The 19,519-nt window shown below is 45.3% G+C and overlaps 1 protein-coding gene across 5 annotated transcripts in view; it reads right to left on the bottom strand.

Moving 5' to 3' along the window:
* The window catches only part of LOC121805306, a 26,605-nt gene extending 7,086 nt beyond the window's left edge, over window positions 1-19,519 (bottom strand). For 2 of the 5 annotated variants that reach the window (XM_042205112.1, XM_042205113.1), the window contains exon 1: window positions 19,125-19,519. In XM_042205112.1, the coding sequence (XP_042061046.1) occupies window positions 19,125-19,430 (306 nt within the window). In that variant the 5' untranslated portion in view covers window positions 19,431-19,519. Of the gene's footprint in view, window positions 1-3,784; window positions 3,946-5,353; window positions 8,420-19,124 lie in introns of those variants that run through there. The other 3 variants (XM_042205110.1, XM_042205111.1, XR_006051450.1) reach the window with 3 other exon arrangements.

Here is a 19,519-nt window from a genome sequence, read left to right as displayed (position 1 = left end):
GTTTTATGTTCCACTTTCGATGTGGGACAAACTCATTCTTGGTTGTTTCTCTTTTATAGAGACATCCTTGAATTTTTTATGTTTCAATTTCGATGTGGGACAAAATCATTCTTGGTTGTTTCTCTTTTATAGAGACATCCTTGAATGTTTTTGTCCCACATCGAAAGTGAAACATAAAACATTCAAGGATGTCTCTATAAAAGAGAAACAACCAAGAATGATTTTGTTCCACATCGAAAGTGAAACATAAAACATTCAAGGATGTCTCTATAAAAGAGAAACAACTAAGAATGATTTTGTCCCACATCGAAAGTGAAACATAAAACATTCAACGATGTTTCTATAAAAGAGAAACAACCAAGAATGGTTTCATAAATTCACAAGCCCATCAAATATCTATGGGCTATTATGAATTTCTTGTATTCATTTATTTGTAAAAATTGTTTTTAAGTATAAAAATAAATTTTTATAAAGAAAAAGTATTTTTTTTTAAATTTTTGGTTGAACCGGCGGTTCATGCCAAAAACCGGCGGTTTTGAACCGCCTCGTGAACCGGCGGTTTTTTGAATCGGAACCGCCGGGACCCTTGGCGGGCCGGTTCCGGTTCATGCATATGATGAACCGTGAACCGCCGGTTCATGAACCGGAACCGGCGGTTCGGAACCGTTGTGCATGCCTAGGGGGAACCGCAAAGTCACATGGCCAGCGAATTCGGAGGAAACAGAGGAGGAGTAGGCGCGGTCAAAAGGGAGGCGCAGATATCTCGGCTAGTAGTTAGTTTGTTGCAGCTTCTTTAGTTATAATTTGAATTTGAATTTAGTTTGTTAGTTGTTGCTGAATTCTCTCATTGTAAGTCTATATATTGAATCTCCACAATGATGAAAATCATCTTGGGAAATCAGTATTTTGGGCGCTTAGTCGCAGGCTTCCTTGGTGAGGATTGTTCTCTCAATTCATCTCAATTCCAGTATTTAATCAATAAAGCCGAGTTCTTATTTCCCGTACTCATTAGTTCTATCTGTGTTCAACATTTAGTGTGTCTCTTAAACCGATAATCTTGAGCACTCCTTGTGCTCGCGTACTCCGGTGGCCTTAACTCTATCACAAACCATGTTCTTGCAGGCACCATCTCTGCTTCTTGCTGTCGTCTGCTGGTTTTTTAAGCAACTGAGTGAGGGGTGCCGCGATCTTGCCATAGTCGCGAATGAACCGACGGTAGTAACCCGTTAAGCCAAGGAAACCACGGACAGTTTTGAGAGACGTCGGCGTTGGCCAACGCAGCACGGCCGAGACCTTGGAGGGGTCCATGCTTACTCCTGCACTGGACACCACGTTCCTCAGGTACTCCACCTGGCGACGAGCAAGGAGACACTTCTTCGGGTTCACGACGAGCGAGTGAGCTTCTAGGACCCTGAAAACCTGCCGAAGATGCTCCAAATGTGCATCCCAAGAGGCACTGTAGACTAATATGTTGTCGAAGAAAACTAGGACAAACTTACGAAGGGAGGGTCGGAATATGTCGTTCATGAGGCTTTGAAATGTGGCGGGTGCATTGGTCAACCCGAACGGCATAACGAGGAACTCGTAATGGCCGGAATGTGTGCGAAAAGCAGTTTTGTGCACATCCGGGGCTGCCACTCTGATCTGATGGTACCCGTCTTTGAGATCCAACTTGCTGAACCAAATAGAGCCATGGAGCTCATCAAGCAGCTCCTGAATTACCGGAATTGGGTATTTGTCCGGCACGGTGCGCTTATTCAGGTCACGATAATCCACGCAAAATCGCCATGAGCCGTCTTTCTTGCGGACCAGGAGCACCTGGCTGGAGTAGGGACTAGTACTTGGCTGTATGACCCCAGAAGCGAGCATTTCCTCCACTAAACGCTCCATCTCGTCCTTCTGCATATGATTATATCGGTATGGCCGGACCGATACTGGTTGGGAGTTGGGTTTAAGTGTGATCCGGTGGTCAGTGTGGCGAGCAGGGGGCAGCATCGTCGACTACTGGATGACCAAGGGGAATCCCTCCACCAACGCCTGTAGCTGGGACCGTGCGGCTGGTGGCAAGGAGGGATCAAACCCGAATTCCGTGGGCGTGTCGCCACCCATCATCGAATGCAGCACCCAACAATAATCGCCGTTGTCAAGTGTGTTGATGTCGTGGGAGGAACAAGCCCTGCGAGTAAGAGTAGGATCGCCCTCAATAGTCACCAAGCGATCTTGGACCGAAAATATCATGGAGGATCGCTGCCAGTTGGCTGTAACATCGCCGAGGGAGGCTAGCTATGTGACTCCCAAAATGATGTCTATGTTTCGTAGGGGAAACACATAGCAAGATATGGAAAATAACTCCGAAGCGAGCTGGAGGGGCACCGCGTGACAGATTCCCAAGGTGCGGACCCTGGATCCGTCCCCCAGCATGACTGCATAAGAAGCGGTGAAGGTGCACATAACACGTTGTGTGTTTGTGTATTACGGAGTAAGCAAGTGTGCACAGAGAAAACTAATGCAAGTGTTTGGTCAAGACACCACGCTCCTTAAATCCACTAGATCACCAGGTCCAGGAACTCAAGAGAACACGGAGTATTTTTGTCGTTGGACACACTCGACTCCCCTTCAACAAAATATTAAATCCCTCAACCCGATTACTATAAATTAGTATAGGGAAGCGGGGTCGATCCCACGAAGATGGATTCGTGAAGAAGTGCTTAGAGACTCTGGAAACAAGCGGCTGCTGCCACGCAAAAGGGTTGAGAATTTTAACTACTTCTAGACCTAGACACGAAATATAAATGCTAGACCTAGGACACAGAACATGTAATAGAATCAGACTTCAATACTTAGAGTCACATTTTGCTTCCTGGATGGAGTAGACGACTAACTAATTAAGACTAGACAGGGAGAATAAAACAGCGGGGACCATGACTCCAATTATAGCAAGTACGGCTAAAGCTGCAAATAACAAACTCATGCTCCAACTAACAACGACATGCAATTTCCTTACCGATTCAAGCACGCAAATGGAGAAAACAGAGCATATATCTAGATTCGAACATAATATAAAGATTTGGATGCCGGAAACTTGCTATGAACCGGAAATACATCAGATCTACGTAAACTAGGTGAAATGAAATGAAAACACGTAAACTAGGCATGAAATTAAATCAATCTTGCTCAGATTCACGTCGGATGCTTAATCTTCTCCGGATCTAAGCGATCCGAACCCAACAACAGACACAACCGACTCCATAACTCCGGTTTTCACAGATCTGCTCCGATCAACTCCGAATTCAAACAACCACAAACAACTCCACAACTCCAGCGAACTCAACCCTCCAATTTATCCACAAACAGACTCCGATCACCCAGATCCAACTACAAACCTGCATAAATTCAGAAAACAACTGCGAAACGCATCCAACTCGAACAATCTAACTCCAAAATTCCAAAAATCAATGTAACAGAAAATCAAACTTGCATTAAAATTAGAGAATATTCGGCAAAACAAACAAATAGAGCTCCGAGCTTCGAACAGCGAAGCTCGGCGAAATCAGGAAGAATGAAAGTAGAAATTAAATAGTTTCTTCGCCCCACAGAAGGACGGTGTTACCACTCACAATAGCTTCAAAGAAAACAAAACATGAACTCCGGTGCGAACCCTGAATCTCCCCACGAAAAGAACCCAAGTGTGTGAAAAGTGAACCAAGCTACATGCTGTTAGCGAGGCCTCCAACCGAGAAGATCCCTCTAGCGTGCATGCTTCTCCCTTTTATAGATGCGGACATAGCCTTCTAGAGTCTTCGTAGAAATCTCTATTCTACCCTTCAACTCCGAGGTTTTCTCCGTCAAGCAATTTTCCGCATAATGTCCACTCATGCGCCTATTTCCTAGGTCCACGCAACTGTCCTCCTCCTTTCCCGGACTTGGCGAAAAATCTTCACACACCTGGCTTAAAACGTGCGTTAGACCCAGAAATTTCACGAATTAAAGCCCTAGACCTATGCATGAAATTAGCCTTATAAACTGCTCACACTGAAACCATGCTTGTCCTCAAGGATGAAAGACAAGAAAAAGAAATAATGCAAATTTCAGTGCACGGTTCCCAAGAACAACTCTACAAACAAGACACTAACACAGAAACAGACTCCTAAACCTAGACACATACAGACTCAGAAAAGAAAATAACACAAAAAGAACACAAAACACAACAAATAAGCATGCACTAGTTTCAATTTTAGGCGACTGTCCCCACAAGCTTAAGTACTCTCTGATCGTCTACAGTCTTCAAATCCTCCCTCTTCCTTTGTTCGACCTAAACGGTCCGTCAGTTTGTCAAGATAGCCTATTGATTCCCAGCCATTAGGTTCGCTCGATCACTCATTCCTCACCAGGGATGTTAGGATCAAAACGCTCCAAAGTTAAAGTTACACCACTGATGCGTTGGGTTATAAGAGTTTCTCCTTTCTATCATCTCCTCCCCCTTTTTTTTCCTGGGTCAGGTAATTTTTTTTTCTTCCTGCCCTTAGGTAATTAATCTTCTTTTTCCTCTTTTTATTTTCCCCCTGGACTTCGTCCAGCTTATACCTCCGTTTTTTTCTTTTTTCCTTTCAATATATATATTTTTTAATTTACTCATCCCTTGGACTTCGTCCAGCTTATACCTCCATAACCCATTTTTTCTCCTTTATACTCTACCCCTTAAGCATCAAATGGTTGCCCATTTTTTACATGTTAGCTCAAAGTGTTTAGGCTTATAACTCACTTTATAGTAGGGCTGCACGGCTAGGTTATCTAAGGCATTTTCCATCGTCCTTACTTCATTCAGACCGCTTTTAGTTTATTAAGGAAAAGGGCATCAAAGTTGACGTGTATCCTTTTTTCAATTGCTCTTACTAAGGAAATTTTTGCCTTATTGTATCCACTAGCTCATGCAACACGCAACACACAAACAAAACTGAAAACTCTAAGACTCTTATTCACAGAAAAAGAAAAACAAAGCAAAAACTTGCACCTATTCCCTCCCCCTCCCACTTCACTCAAGCTTGTCCCCAAGCTATCCTAGTGAAAGGGGGAAATAAGGAAGTATAAAAGACATAAAACAGACCATAAACAAACAAACAACATGCTAGAAATAAAATAAACTTCTCACACTTAGACCGTACACCGGGCTAAGTGGGAGAATGCTCAACAAACAAAACCAAACATGCAAAATGAACGCAACCCCTTCTCACACTTAGACCAAAGATTGGGCTAAGTGTGGGAAGTTGCAACACATATGTACAAAACAAAGCATGCTGGCACGGATAAACATAATGGAAAGCAAAATAAAAAAAGGATGAAAAGCAAAAGTTACTTGGGTTAGGGGGGTTCAATTCGGGGTCTGGCCCCCTCGGGAGCCAGACTTGGGCAGCACGACCTGTTGGGTCACTTTAGCTTTCTTTCTCGCCGGCGATTCCGGCTTCTCTGTTGTCTCTGCTGTCTGTATGGGTACGGTCGTCTTCAGGGTCACAGATTTGGGGATTGATTTCACAGTTACGGGCTTGCTGGCAGACGGGGCGGTTAGAGGTTTTGTCGGTTGGGAAAGCTTTTGAAGAGATAAACTTCCCTGCCCCGGTGATTCCGAAGTGCTCCCAGGCCCAGGAAGCAACTCTGGTGCGTCTGGGAACTTCCTTCAAAACCATTTTGCCATCGTCATCATCAGGGCGACGGCCTCCGTCATCTTCTCAGTAGACTTGGCTGATGTAGCCACTAGATCGGAAACACGCCCTTTAAGGGCCACGATCTCTTTCCTAACTTGCCCAACTTCCATTCGCATGTTGCGTGCTTCCGTTCTTACTCTCGTGACCTCCTTCCGTACTCTCTCACTTTCAGCACTGTCCTTTCCTTTGCCCTGTAGGGCCACGATCTCTTCTCTCACCATTTTTATTTCAGATCTCATCCATCCGACTTCTTTCCTCATTTCTTCAACTTCCACGACTGATCTTCTGGCTTCATCCACATCAGTAATTTCCTTCACACCCGCCACCTCTTGCTCCTGTTTGATCTGGGCTTCCGACTTACCAACTTCATAGAAATAGACGTCATTCCCGTGCGTGATTAGCTACCCCTTGTTGAAAAAGTAATCCATGTTGAAAACCTCTGGGGGTAGACACATCTTCACTTCGCGGCAGGACTTGTGGATCTTCATAATCACGTTCTGCTGTAGATACGCCCCAAGAAGATGGCATGTGCATAGATGTCGGGAAGGGTTGGCAGTTACTTGGTGGCAGGCTTGAGCTAACCAGTAACCCAAGTGGACACGTACACCCGTGGCCATGCACCAGGTAAAGTATAAGTCGGGAGTCGTCAATGCGTTGTTGGCTGTGCCCATCAGATTGTAGCTAATGAAGGTTTGGGCGAACCTCAGGATCCTGTTCTCGATATGGTGGGCCTTCGAAAAACTAGTTTTAAATTGACCCACCCTCTGGTGAGTCAAGAACTCCCATGCACTCTGCGCTTTGAAACCTGGTGTGAACTTCGGTGGGCCGACCATTCTCTCGTTCCATAATCCTTCCTCATCTTCTGTACACGTCAGCAGACCCATCCGTAAAGTCCACTCACGGATGCTCATCACACGCTCTTCATTGAAGAGCCGGAAGCTAACGGAATCGGCCTCCAAGTCTGTGGTGGATTTAAACCGAAAAGTCAAGAAAAATTCCCGTTCCAAGTCTATCGGAACCTCAAGGGTGCTATGCTTTAGCAACCAGTCAAAGCCGATTGCATCTATATACCCCCGAAACTCGTCATTAGACGCTATCTCCTTGAGTTCCGCTGAGTCATACATCTTCCCGGACTTAGCAACCTTTCCCAAACGACTCTTATCTTTGTGTATGGCGGCGCATTTTGGGTCCGCAAACTTCCTCATCTCGTTCAGCAGTTCTTTGGTGATCCAGATTTCTTTGGCTCGAAGTTGAGCTCCTCTTCTTGTTCTTCTTCGGAGTCGCCGGACCCATCAGGGCTTTCGGACTCAGCAGCGTACGGAACCTTAGTAGGTGAAGAGAGAGAGGGTTCAACGGACTTCCCTTTTACTTTCTTGGTCGAGGAAGGAGCAATCTGTTTTCCTTTTCTCTTCCTTTCGATCGTGTGGCGGCGCTCCTCCTCGTCGTTCTCCCCATCGCTAGGTCTAGGAGAGATACCTGCTCAGGTGCTGCGGTCTCTAGACCCAACGACCTTTCTTCTGTTTGTGGAACGTGTTCCTCGATTTCATCACGTAAACTCCGACGAGCTAGCCTTATTGCGTCCCTTGAGTCGATCGGTAAATTCGTCCCCTCTGGGACATCCGTCAGATCCACAATCAATTTAACCCTGTCCTCAACAGGGTCTTGTTCAGCATCAGTAACGAGGGCTTCTCCCTCTTCAGACATAAAAGGGGCCGTCCCCTTGAGATAAACAGGGGATTCTACCCCAACCAACTCTTGTTCAACGTGGGCTTCAATACCCACAAACTTCTCAGGGGTTTCCCCCTCTTTGACATCTTCCTCAACAATTTGGGATTCGGTGCCCCCAACGACTTCTGGGGTTTCCCCCGCTAAGTTTCTTTCAGAATTTAGGGCTTCGTCGCCCTCTGGATCATCATTACCAACAACAGGGGTTTCCCCCTCAACAAACTCCTCCAAAACACCAGGGGTTTCCCCCTCAACAAAATCCACAGCGGCGATAATAGGACCTACCCCCTCGGAAACACCAGGGGTTTCTTCCTCAGTGGCAGAATCTAACCTGGGTTCACTCACAGCCAACAACTCCAACCCTGCTGCCAGATCTGCTTCTTCTTCATGAGTTTCTGCGGCGGTCGTTTCTGGAACAGTAGTGTCGGGCTCTGTGACGGCTTCTGGTATATCGGGTACTGGCTCCGCGACGGCCTCCGGTTGGGATGTTGAAACCCCCGAAAGATCCGGTGGTGGTACGGCAGATGTTGAAACTGCCGGTACAGATTTCCCCATCACAGCCGCGAACATAGCAAACGCCTCCATCGCCTTTTCTGGTCCCCCAAATTTTTGTAGTATGTCGGCCATAAACACTGCCGCGCTTGAATCGGCGGTTCCCGACGTGTTTCCGGTCCCCTGTTTGTTATACATGAGGAATTCTGTAGAAAGATTTGGAGAAACTTGGGCGAAACTTGTATATTGATTAGGGTTAGAGAAAGAAAACACGAGAGAGAATTTGGGAATTTTTTTTTTGAATGTAGAGAGAGAATGAGTAAAAAAAACAAACACGGTTATAGCGTAGGTATGGGAAAGGACGTTTTGCAGGCTGTTGCAGGTATGACGCTAGCTACCGTACGCTTCCCCATAAAAGTGCCTTTTGAAATCCGAACAGGTGCCAACTCTCTCCAAATTTTGTACACCGCAACTCCCTGCCCCAGTAGATACTCTCTGCAAAACTGCACATAAAAAGATATCAAACTAAAAAATGAAACGCCAGACCCCCCAGGTCCAGGATATGACAATAAAAAAACATCCCTCAGGAGTCTGGTATTTCGAAATTATTTTTGGAAGATTATTTTTTTTTGTTTTTTTTTTATTTAAAGAAAGCAATTAAATATTTACAAATTTTGTTTCCAAGTGTTCTCAAGATTCCCTGGGTCAAGGTATATATAAAGAAATCTAAGTCACCTGACCCAGGAATTTTCTAAGAACACTTCCTTCCCAGACCAGTCAGGCGATCTCAAGGAGTGTGCGTAGCGGCACTTCGTCCACTACACATATCTCCGAGTTATCCCTAAATATCTTCACTCTATGACCATTAACCAGAAAAGGAGTAGAGTTTGAAGCACTTCCCAGGATCTCTACTGCCCCATTTGCACGAAGACTCACAACAGTGTATGGTCCAATCCATTTGGACTTAAGCTTACCAGGCATCAACTTGAGCCGGGATTGGAACAGGAGAACTTTCTGCCCTACTTGCAGTTCCTTGGTCAGGAGATTCTTATCATGCCAAAGCTTGGTCTTTTCCTTGTACCACATCGCTGATTAGTAAGACTCAAGCCTCAATTCTTCCAACTCCTGGAGCTGCAGTTTCCTCTCTCCCGCACAAGCTTGAGGATTCATATTAATCTCCTTGATCGCCCAGTACGCCCTATGCTCAATTCCCACCGGCAAGTGACACATCTTGCCGAATACTAACCTGTAAGGGGACATTCCAATAGGTGTTTTATACGCTGTTCTGTATGCCCACAATGCGTCATCAAGTCTCTTACTCCAGTCCTTCCTTGACGGATTAACCGTCTTCTCCAATATCGACTTTATCTCCCTGTTGGAGATCTCTGCTTGCCCATTTGATTGAGGATGATACGGTGTGGAAAGACGGTGGTGAACTTCGTACTTTCTCATTAGAGCTTCAATAGTCCGGTTACGGAAATGCGTCCCATTGTTAGATATTATAGCTCTGGGCACTCCGTACCTGTTAAAGATGTTAGTTCTAAGAAATTTCGCTACCTCTTTAGCTTCACAAGAAGTGGTCGCCTTGGCCTCTATCCATTTCGAAACATAATCAACCGCCACAAGTATGTATTTGTTCCCGTATGAAAACGGAAATGGACCCATGAAGTCCATTCCCCATACGTCGAAGATTTCGCAAACGATCACATGGACTTGCGGCATTTCATCTCTCCTGGAGATTCCACCAGTCTGCTGACACCTCCCACAGTTCTGGCAAAATTCGAATGAATCCTTGTGCAACGTAGGCCAGTAAAAACCACTATCTAACACCTTCCTTGCAGTCTTCCTAGGTCCAAAGTGACCTCCACAGGCTAGGGCGTGGAAATGGTTCAGCACATCCATTTGTTCCCATTCTGGTATACATCTTCTAATCACCTGGTCAGCTCCTATTTTCCACAAATACGGGTCGTCCCAGAAATAATACTTGGCTTCGCTTTTAAGCTTCATTCACTGGGCCCGGGAGATTTCCTGCAAACTGGGCACCTCTCCAGTGACCAAGTAGTTTGCCAGGTCTGCGAACCATGGCTCATCGTTTAGATGACATTTACCCTTTTCAGAATTTCCTGGACCTGTTAATGCCATAATCTCTTCCCAATTGATAGGTCAAGGAAATTCCCCTATATAATACAAATGTTCCTCGGGGAATGCATCCGGTATTGCTTCCTCGGTCTCCCCTTGAAAAATACGACTCAGATGGTCAGCCACCTTGTTCTCAGTTCCCTTTTTATCCTTAACCTCCCAATCAAATTCTTGTAAAAGTAGCACCCAACGGATTAATCTCGGTTTGGACTCCTTCTTCGCCAGCAGGTACTTAATAGCTGCGTGGTTTGTGAAAACGATCACCTTCGACCCCAGCAAGTATGGTCGAAACTTCTCAAATGAGTATACAACAGCCAGCATCTCTTTTTCAGTGGTGTCGTAGTTCTTCTGGGCTTGATTTAGCATTTTCGAAGCATAGAAAATCACGTAGCTTTTTCCATCAACTCTTTGACCCAGCACCGCCCCAACTGCATAATCGCTGGCGTCGCACATGATTTCAAAGGGTAGATTCCAATCAGGTGCTCTGATAATGGGAGCGGATACTAATCTGTCCTTCAACAGCTGAAAAGTTTTTTTACACTCCTCATCGAAAACAAACTCCACATCGTTATGCAATAAATGAGTGAGTGGTTGAGCAATTCTTATGAAATCCTTTATAAACCTCCTATAAAATCCTGCGTGCCCTAGGAATCCTCTCACATCTTTTTCATTCGTCGGGTAAGGCAGTTTCGAGATAACATCGATTTTTGCTTGATCTACCTGTATGCCTCTTTTCGATACCACATGCCCTAGGACAATTCCCTCAGGGACCATAAAGTGGCATTTCTCGAAATTTAAAACCAAATGCTTCTCCTGGCATCTTCTCAGCACTAAGTCCAAGCTCGCCAAACATGAGTCAAATGAATTCCCGTACACAGTGAAATCATCCATAAAAATCTCGATGCAATCCTCCAGAAGATCGGAGAAGATACTCATCATACACCGCTGAAAAGTGCCTGGCGCATTGCACAGACCAAACGTCATCCTTCTATAAGCGTACGTTCTAAAGGGACACGTGAAAGTTGTCTTCTCCTGGCCTTCGGGATCCACATAGATTTGAAAATACCCACTATATCCATCCAGGAAACAGAAATATTGCTTTCCCGCCAATCTTTCCAACATCTGGTCAATGAAAGGTAACGGGAAGTGATCCTTCCTAGTAGCCTCGTTGAGCTTCCGGTAGTCAATACACATCCTCCACCCAGTAACAAGTCGAGTGGGGACCAACTCATTTCTATCGTTCTTGACCACCTGTATTCCTGACTTCTTTGGTACCATATGTACTGGACTAACCCATTCACTGTCTGGTATGGAATATATGATTCCTAGGGATAGCAACTTCAATACTTCCTTCAGCATTTCTTCCCTCATGTTCGGATTCAATTTGCGTTGCGGGTCCCTACAGGCTTTTGCTCCTTCTTCTAGGTGAATGTGATGCATGCACATATCTGGACTGATTCCAACTAAGTCAGAGAGTGTCCACCCAATAGCCTTCTTGTTCCTCCAGATTACCTTCAGCAATTCCTCTTCTAGTCCCTCGGTCAAGCTGCTGTTAATAATCACCGGGAAATTTTCATTCCCCTCCAGATACGCATACTTGAGCCCAGATGGAAGCGTCTTCAATTCTTTCTTGGGAACATCTTTTTCCTGGGGCAAGGGATTTTTCTCTGTCGACTCAATTGCTATTCCCTTCTTAGACTCAGTAGAACTGTCCATGCTCGCCACATAAGATGTCTTCCTTGATCGAGCTAGCTCCGAGTTCATACAGAATTCTAGAATCGCTTCAGCTAGCTCATCGTCTGATAACTCACTCATGTTCATTTCTTGACTCCAACTAGCTACTTCTCTATCAATGGCATGACTCATCTCGTAATTCTCGATCTGTTCCTGCATTAACTCTGTCTTAAGTTATTCCTGGACCAAGGGGTTAATAACATCTACAGCATGCAAATTTTCAACGTCAAGAGGTTTTTTCATTGCCTCACCTATGCTGAATGTATACTTTTCCCCATTATAATCAAGGCAGATGGTACCATCAAAAACATCAATGATAGTCTTAGCGGTACGCAGGAAGGGTCTCCCTAGTAGTACGCCGCCAGACTCTGCAGACTCATTATCACTCATTCTAATCACATGGAAATCAGCAGGGTACAAGAAGTCATGTACCTTTACTATTACATTCTCAAGCACTCCTTCAGGACAAATGCATGACCTGTCTGCCAATTGGAGCACAACTTTGGTGTCTACCATGCCTACACCTACTAACTTCTTGTATATAGACAGTGGTAACACATTTATGGATGCACCTAAATCACACATAGCATGCTCGATTTTTACATCACCAATAGAGATGGGTAAGGTAAACATACCTGGATCATTGCATTTCGAAGGCATCCTCCGCTTTTGAATCACTGCAGAGACGTTCTCGCCTATCAAAATTTTCCCACTGTGTCTAGCCTTCCCAGCTATAAATTCCTTGATGAACTTGCTAAACACCGGCAATTTCAAAGCCTGTAAGAATGGTAGATTAATCTCCAATTTCCCAAAAATATCCATGAAATCCACTGGCTCTTCCTTCTTCTTCTTGGCTTCCCCCCGGCTTGGGAAAGGCTTCAGTCACTTCCCTGCTCCGATAGAGCTTTCAGCTGAGAATTCTCCAATTTCTTCCCCTACTGCCTTACTTCTCAATGCTGGCTCTGGATCGAGGAAGAATGGTTCAGTTGACCCAGGCAGAGGTTTCTCCAAATCTCCTGTCTTAAGGTCATCCTTGACTAAGGAATTTTCTCCCTCCAAGTTCCTAGACCTAGGAATTGTATCCTCTTCCTTTTTGCCTTCCTTGGGGTCTGTCGCTTCCTTCATTCTTACCAATGGCCCATCATACCCCCTCCCGGATCTCAAAGTAATCTGACTTATATTCGCTCTATCCGGTGGCCTTACCGAGGTGGGAATATTTCCTTCATTTCCCCTCATATCACTCATAGAAGTGGCTATCTGGGATAATTGCTTGGCCAGTGTATCCATTGCTGCCTTCTGCTCCTGTTGAGTGTCTCGAAGCTTGTGCACGACGTCATTGTTCGATTGCAGGTTGTTTTGCATATGTTGTTGAGAACTGACGAGATCGTGCGCCATATCATCGATACTCCGTGCACCATATCATTGATACTCTTTGGTGGCTTTGGTGGCTGGCTGGGCCATAGCCCTATACTCAGAGTCGGTCCACTCATTTGACCCTGACGAGCGTTTCCTTGACCTCCTGAAGAGTTGTTGCATTGATTTCCTTGACCCTGGTAATTGTTTTGAAAATTCCTTTGGTGCGGTGGAACATAAGAGTTCCTTTGATTGTTCTGATTTCTGTTTCCCTTGTTCGAGTGGTCTCCTTGGTTCCGATTGATCCAGCTGCCCTGCCCCTCGTGATTCCTTCCTGATCAGTTACCTTGTCTCTCGGGCTGAGGTGCAAACTGCTGACTTTGTTGTGGTGCTGGCTGATTCTGCTCATTGTCAGTCCATCTGAAATTTGGATGGTTTCTCTAGGGCGCATCTCTCTGTCTCCCTGGATTCCAGCTCCCATCGAGATTCCAACTTCCTATTGCATTGACCTGGGCCTGATAATCTCCTTCCTGGGTCCCGTAATATTGCTGAATTTGATTATCTCCTTGACCAGGAGATTTATCATTCCCTTGTGAAGCTTGTGGAATTGTCTTTTCAATCGCGTTCAAAAGAGCCCTCTCGAGCCTGTCAATCCTCGCTTCTACTTTATCATCTTCTTGTTCTCTTATGGCATGCACCGATCCTCTTCTCACTGCATTCCTAGAGTTATCGTACGCCTTCTTAGCGTCGATCAACTTCCCCAGGATCTCTTGCTTCACTTCCCCTTTTTCTTGTGAAATTCCCCCCACTCGAGGAATTCATTAAGTCCTTTGACTCAGGAGTTGCCCCTTCGTAAAACAGAGAGTAGGTTTATGCCTCTATCATTCGGTGGTTCGGGCATGCATCCAACAACCCCTTGAATCTTGACCAATACTGACTCAGAGATTCATCGTAATCCTGCTTACACTCTAGTATTTCTTTTTTCAGTGCATTCGTCTTGTTAGATGGGAAGAAATAATCTAAGAATTCCAACTTGAAGTCCCTCCATGTGCGGATAGAATCCGGGGGCAACCTCAATAACCACATATTAGCTTCCCCTTTCAAGGTAAATGGAATTTCCCATAGGTGATAATCCTCCTCTGTTGTTTCATTCGGCCTCTTCTGAATTCCACACAACTTACTGAATTCATTTAAGAACTCATACGGACACTCATTTCTGCGCCCAGAGAACGTTGGCAAGATGCCGAGTACGTTTGTCTTGATCTCAACAGACCTCTGGCGCTGGTTCATTACTATGGCTTGGGTTGGTTCTCCATCTAAATGGGCAGTGAGCGAGCCGATCTCTGGATCTAGATCTACTACGTGCGCCATGACTACTTCCTCTGCTTCCCCTGTTTCTGACTTCGTTTCTGATTCGGGTGGTGACTCTGGATCTTCGCGTCCTGACGACGTCCAAGATTCGTCGCTAGTAAATTCACTCGGAAACCGATCTCCCGTGGTCACAGTAGAGACTGTATCCTTAACCCGCCAATTTAACTGGCCGTGCTTCCACCCAGATGAGTTGCTCCAGTAGGTAGATCTTAAGTCTCCGCTCATAAACTACAAATAAAAGAGAAAGAAAATAAATCAAAACTATTTACACCACAGACTCTGAACACTTAACACAAAGCACGCCATCCATCCCCGGCAACGGCGCCATTTGAAGGTGCACATAACACGTTGTGTGTTTGTGTATTACAGAGTAAGCAAGTGTGCACAGAGAAAACTAATGCAAGTGCTTGGTCAAGACACCACGCTCCTTAAATCCACTGGATCACCAGGTCCAGGAACTCAAGAGAACACGGAGTATTTTTGTTGTTGGACACACTCGACTCCCCTTCAACAAAATATTAAATCCATCAACCCGATTACTATAAATTAGTATAGGGAAGCGGGGTCGATCCCACGAAGATGGATTCGTGAAGAAGTGCTTAGAGACTCTGGAAACAAGCGGCTGCTGCCACGCAAAAGGGTTGAGAATTTTAACTACTTCTAGACATAGACACGAAATGTAAATGCTAGACCTAGGACACAGAACATGTAATAGAATCAGACTTCAATACTTAGAGACACATTTTGCTTCCTGGATGGAGTAGACGACTAACTAATTAAGACTAGACAGTGAGAATAAAACAGCGGGGACCATGACTCCAATTATAGCAAGTACGGCTAAAGCTGCAAATAACAAACTCATGCTCCAACTAACAACGACATGCAATTTCCTTACCGATTCAAGCACGCAAATGGAGAAAACTGAGCATATATCTAGATTCGAACAGAATATAAAGATTTGGATGCCGAAAACTTGCTATGAACCGGAAATACATCAGATCTACGTAAACTAGGCGAAATGAAATGAAAACACGTAAACTAGGCTTGAAATTAAATCAATCTTGCTCAGATTCACGTCGGATGCTTAATCCACTCCGGATCTAAGCGATCCGAACCCAACAACAGACACAACCGACTCCATAACTACGGTTTTCACAGATCTGCTCCGATTAACTCCGAATTCAAACAACCACAAACAACTCCACAACTCCAGCGAACTCAACCCTCCGATTTATCCACAAACAGACTCCGATCACCCAGATCCAACTACAAACCTGCATAAATTCAGAAAACAACTCCGAAACGCATCCAACTCGAACAATCCAACTCCAAAATTCCGAAAATCAACGTAACAGAAAATCAAACTTGCATTAAAATTAGAGAATATTCTGCAAAACAAACAAATAGAGCTCCGAGCTTCGAACAGCGAAGCTCGGCGAAATCAGGAAGTATGAAAGAAGAAATTAAATTGTTTCTTCGCCCCACAGAAGGACGGTGTTACCACCCACAATAGCTTCAAAGAAAACTAAACATGAACTCCGGTGCGAACCCTGAATCTCCCCACGAAAAGAACCCAAGTGTGTGAAAAGTGAACTAAGCTACAGGCTGTTAGCGAGGCCTCCAACCGAGAAGATCCCTCCAGCGTGCATGCTTCTCCCTTTTATAGATGCGGACATAGCCTTCTAGAGTCTTCGTAGAACTCTCTATTCTACCCTTCAAATCTGAGGTTTTCTCTGTCAAGCAATTTTCCGCATAATGTCCACTCATGCGCCTATTTCCTAGGTCCACGCAACTGTCCTCCTCCTTTCCCGGACCTGGCGAAAAATCTTCACACACCTGGCTTAAAACGTGCGTTAGACCCAGAAATTTCATGAATTAAAGCCCTAGACCTATGCATGAAATTAGCCTTATCAAGCGGTCGGGGTGATAGGCAGTTGGAGACGACTGGCCAGCTGATCTGAAATAAAACAATGGCTAGCTTCGCCATCCACCATTGGCGACCGTATCTGCTTGGGCGTCGGTTTGTGGTGCATACCGATTAGCGGAGCTTGAGGCAACTCTTGGCACAACCTCTTTCCACGCCTGCACAGCAAAATTGGGCGGCAAAATTGCTCGGTTACGATTTCTCTATCATTTACAAAGATGGCAAGCTAAACAAAGCAGCCGATGCTTTATCCCTGAGGGACGAAGAGTGCGTCGAGTTATCGGCTCTGTCCCGACCTACCTGGCCTGAATGGTCAACTGTCCAGGCTGCTCTGTCCGACGACCCCAACCTCGGCTCGATCAAGGCTGATCTGGAGGAAGGGCGGCAGTCCAAACCTCACTTTCAGTTAGTTCACGACATTCTTTTCTACAAAGGTCGCATTGTAATACCTGCAAATTCACCTTGGATTCAAAAGCTCATGGCGGAATATCACATTACCCCCTCGGGCGGTCACACTGGGGCATACCGCACTTATAGGCGATTGGCGTCGAATGTCTATTGGCCCGGGATGATGAAACATGTCACCAAATTTGTTGCTGCCTGTGCAACATGCCAGAGAAGCAAAGCCGATACTAAGGCGCCGGCGGGTCTGCTTGTGCCGTTACCCATCCCGGAGCGGGTTTGGGAGGATCTAAGTATGGATTTTCTCTCGGGGTTGCCCAAATCCGGGGGCGTTGATTGTGTGCTTGTGGTGGTGGATCGACTATCAAAATATGCTCATTTCATTGCCCTCCGCCACCCCTTCTCCGCCAAGCAAGTCGCCGAACTTTTTAACAAAGAAGTGGTTCGGTTGCACGGAATTCCGAGCTCCATCGTTTCTGATCGGGACCTGATTTTCCTGAGCCCTTTTTGGCGAGAACTATTCCGTGCCACGGGTACAAAACTCCGCATGAGCTCCGCCTACCATCCGGAAACAGACGGCCAAACAGAGGTGCTCAACCGTTGCCTCCAAACATACTTGCGTTGCTTACAAGAAAAAAAAAAAAAAAAAAAAACATACTTGCGTTGCTTCTCTTCCGAGCGCCCTAAGCAATGGCACAAATGGCTCGCGTGGGCAGAATACTGTTAAAATATGAGTACACATTCTGCCTCGGGGACCACCCCCTTCAAGATAGTGTATGGTCGCCCACCGCCAACAATTCACAGTTACTTGTCGGGTGAGGTTCGAGCCCAGGCTGTTGTAGAGTCCCTTCAGTCTCGCGATGCAGCGCTGGGCCTCCTCCGCCAACATCTGCTTCTCGCCCATCAAAGGATGGTTTGTGCGGCCAATAAGCATCGCATGGATGTGGAATATGCCGTCGGCGACTTAGTTTATCTCAAGTTCCGGCCATACCGAAAGTCGATGTTATTCACAGCAACAAATAGAAAGCTTGCTCCCCGATTCTTTGGGCCGTTTCGGGTCGAGGAACGCATTGGTACAGCGGCATACCGATTGAAGCTTCCAGTCGGCTCCCGTATTCACCCGGTATTCCACGTTTCTCTGCTGAAACGGGCAATTGACGAAACCACCCCGGAGACAGATCTGCCTGAGGCTCTGTTCGGTGCTGAACCACCTATCTTACTGGAGGAAATTTTGCAGCGAAGGATGGTCACGCGGGACGGTGCCCAGGTTGAACAGGTTTTGGTCAAATGGTCGAACCTCCCTCTTGACGAGGCCACGTGGATGGACACGGCAGATTTGCGGGGTTAGTTCCCTTACTTCCGCCTTGAGGACTAGGATGTTTCGTCCGACGGGGCAGTTGATACGGTTTGGAGGGTCTACAAACGGGGGAACCGCCAAGTCACATGGCCAGTGAATTTGGAGGAAACAGAGGAGGAGTAGGCGCGGTCAAAAGGGAGGCGCAGATATCTCGGCTAGTAGTTAGTTTGTTGCAGCTTCTTTAGTTATAATTTGAATTTGAATTTAGTTTGTTAGTTGTTGCTGAATTCTCTCATTGTAAGTCTATATATTGAATCTCCACAATGATGAAAATCATCTTGGGAAATCAGTATTTTGGGCGCTTAGTCGCAGGCCTCCTTGGTGAGGATTGTTCTCTCAATTCATCTCAATTCCAGTATTTAATCAGTAAAGCCGAGTTCTTATTTCCCTTACTCATTAGTTCTATCTATGTTCAACATTTAGTGTGTCTCTTAAACCGATAATCTTGAGCACTCCTTGTGCTCGCGTACTCCGGTGGCCTTAACTCTATCACAAACCATGTTCTTGCAGGCACCATTCTCCTAACATGCTTTCAAGGAGTGGAATCACAATAACCTATACACATATACATATAGGTTCATGTTAGAATGCTAACTATCTTAAATTGCTAACTGCTAACTATGTCAACAGCCTATGTTAGATGAAGTTGTTGACGTACAAATGTCTTCGTTGTCAACAAAATTTAGTTGACATACAAATTTCTTCGTGTTAACATCTGTAACACAACTGTTGACATCAATAGCAATTAGCAACTGATCGCATCCCTATACATACATTTCGCTTTGTTTAATTAATTTATACATATATGTCAGCTTCAAACAATCTTACATCATTAACAAATTAGAAAGTGTACAAGCAATATACAAATGCAACCCATCCTTCATTAGTACGAAGCATTTTTGGAAGTCTCATTGACATATAAACTTACCGTAAATAAGGAGATAAACGAAGCACGGCCAGCATCGGACGTGACAAGACCAAGCGCCTCGCTTAGGTAGCCTAGGCTAACCCACAAGCCTAACTCCAAGCCGCAGCTTCGCACCTCGGCATCGTTCCTTGCCTTGGAACACAAAAGGCAGGAACGGAACCGTCGAAACAGCGAACCTGACAGCCGAGAAGTAGGAGAAGAAGAAGAAGAGGAGGAGGAGAAAATGATGAGCTTCTTGTTACTGCAAGAATCGAAGCAAGAAGCTGCAGCAGAGTAACTGGAATTCAAACTATATGTATAAATCATCTTTCAATAAATTTTAGCCATCTGAATACTCTTCACAAAATTTATACCAATAATTGTGAAATAGTTCCATGCATCATTATTATTGGATA

Source organism: Salvia splendens, chromosome 5, assembly GCF_004379255.2.
Source record: "Salvia splendens isolate huo1 chromosome 5, SspV2, whole genome shotgun sequence".
NCBI lineage: Eukaryota > Viridiplantae > Streptophyta > Magnoliopsida > Lamiales > Lamiaceae > Salvia > Salvia splendens.
Note: the sequence above shows the minus strand (reverse complement) of the source record. Positions and strands in the feature narration are given on the sequence as shown.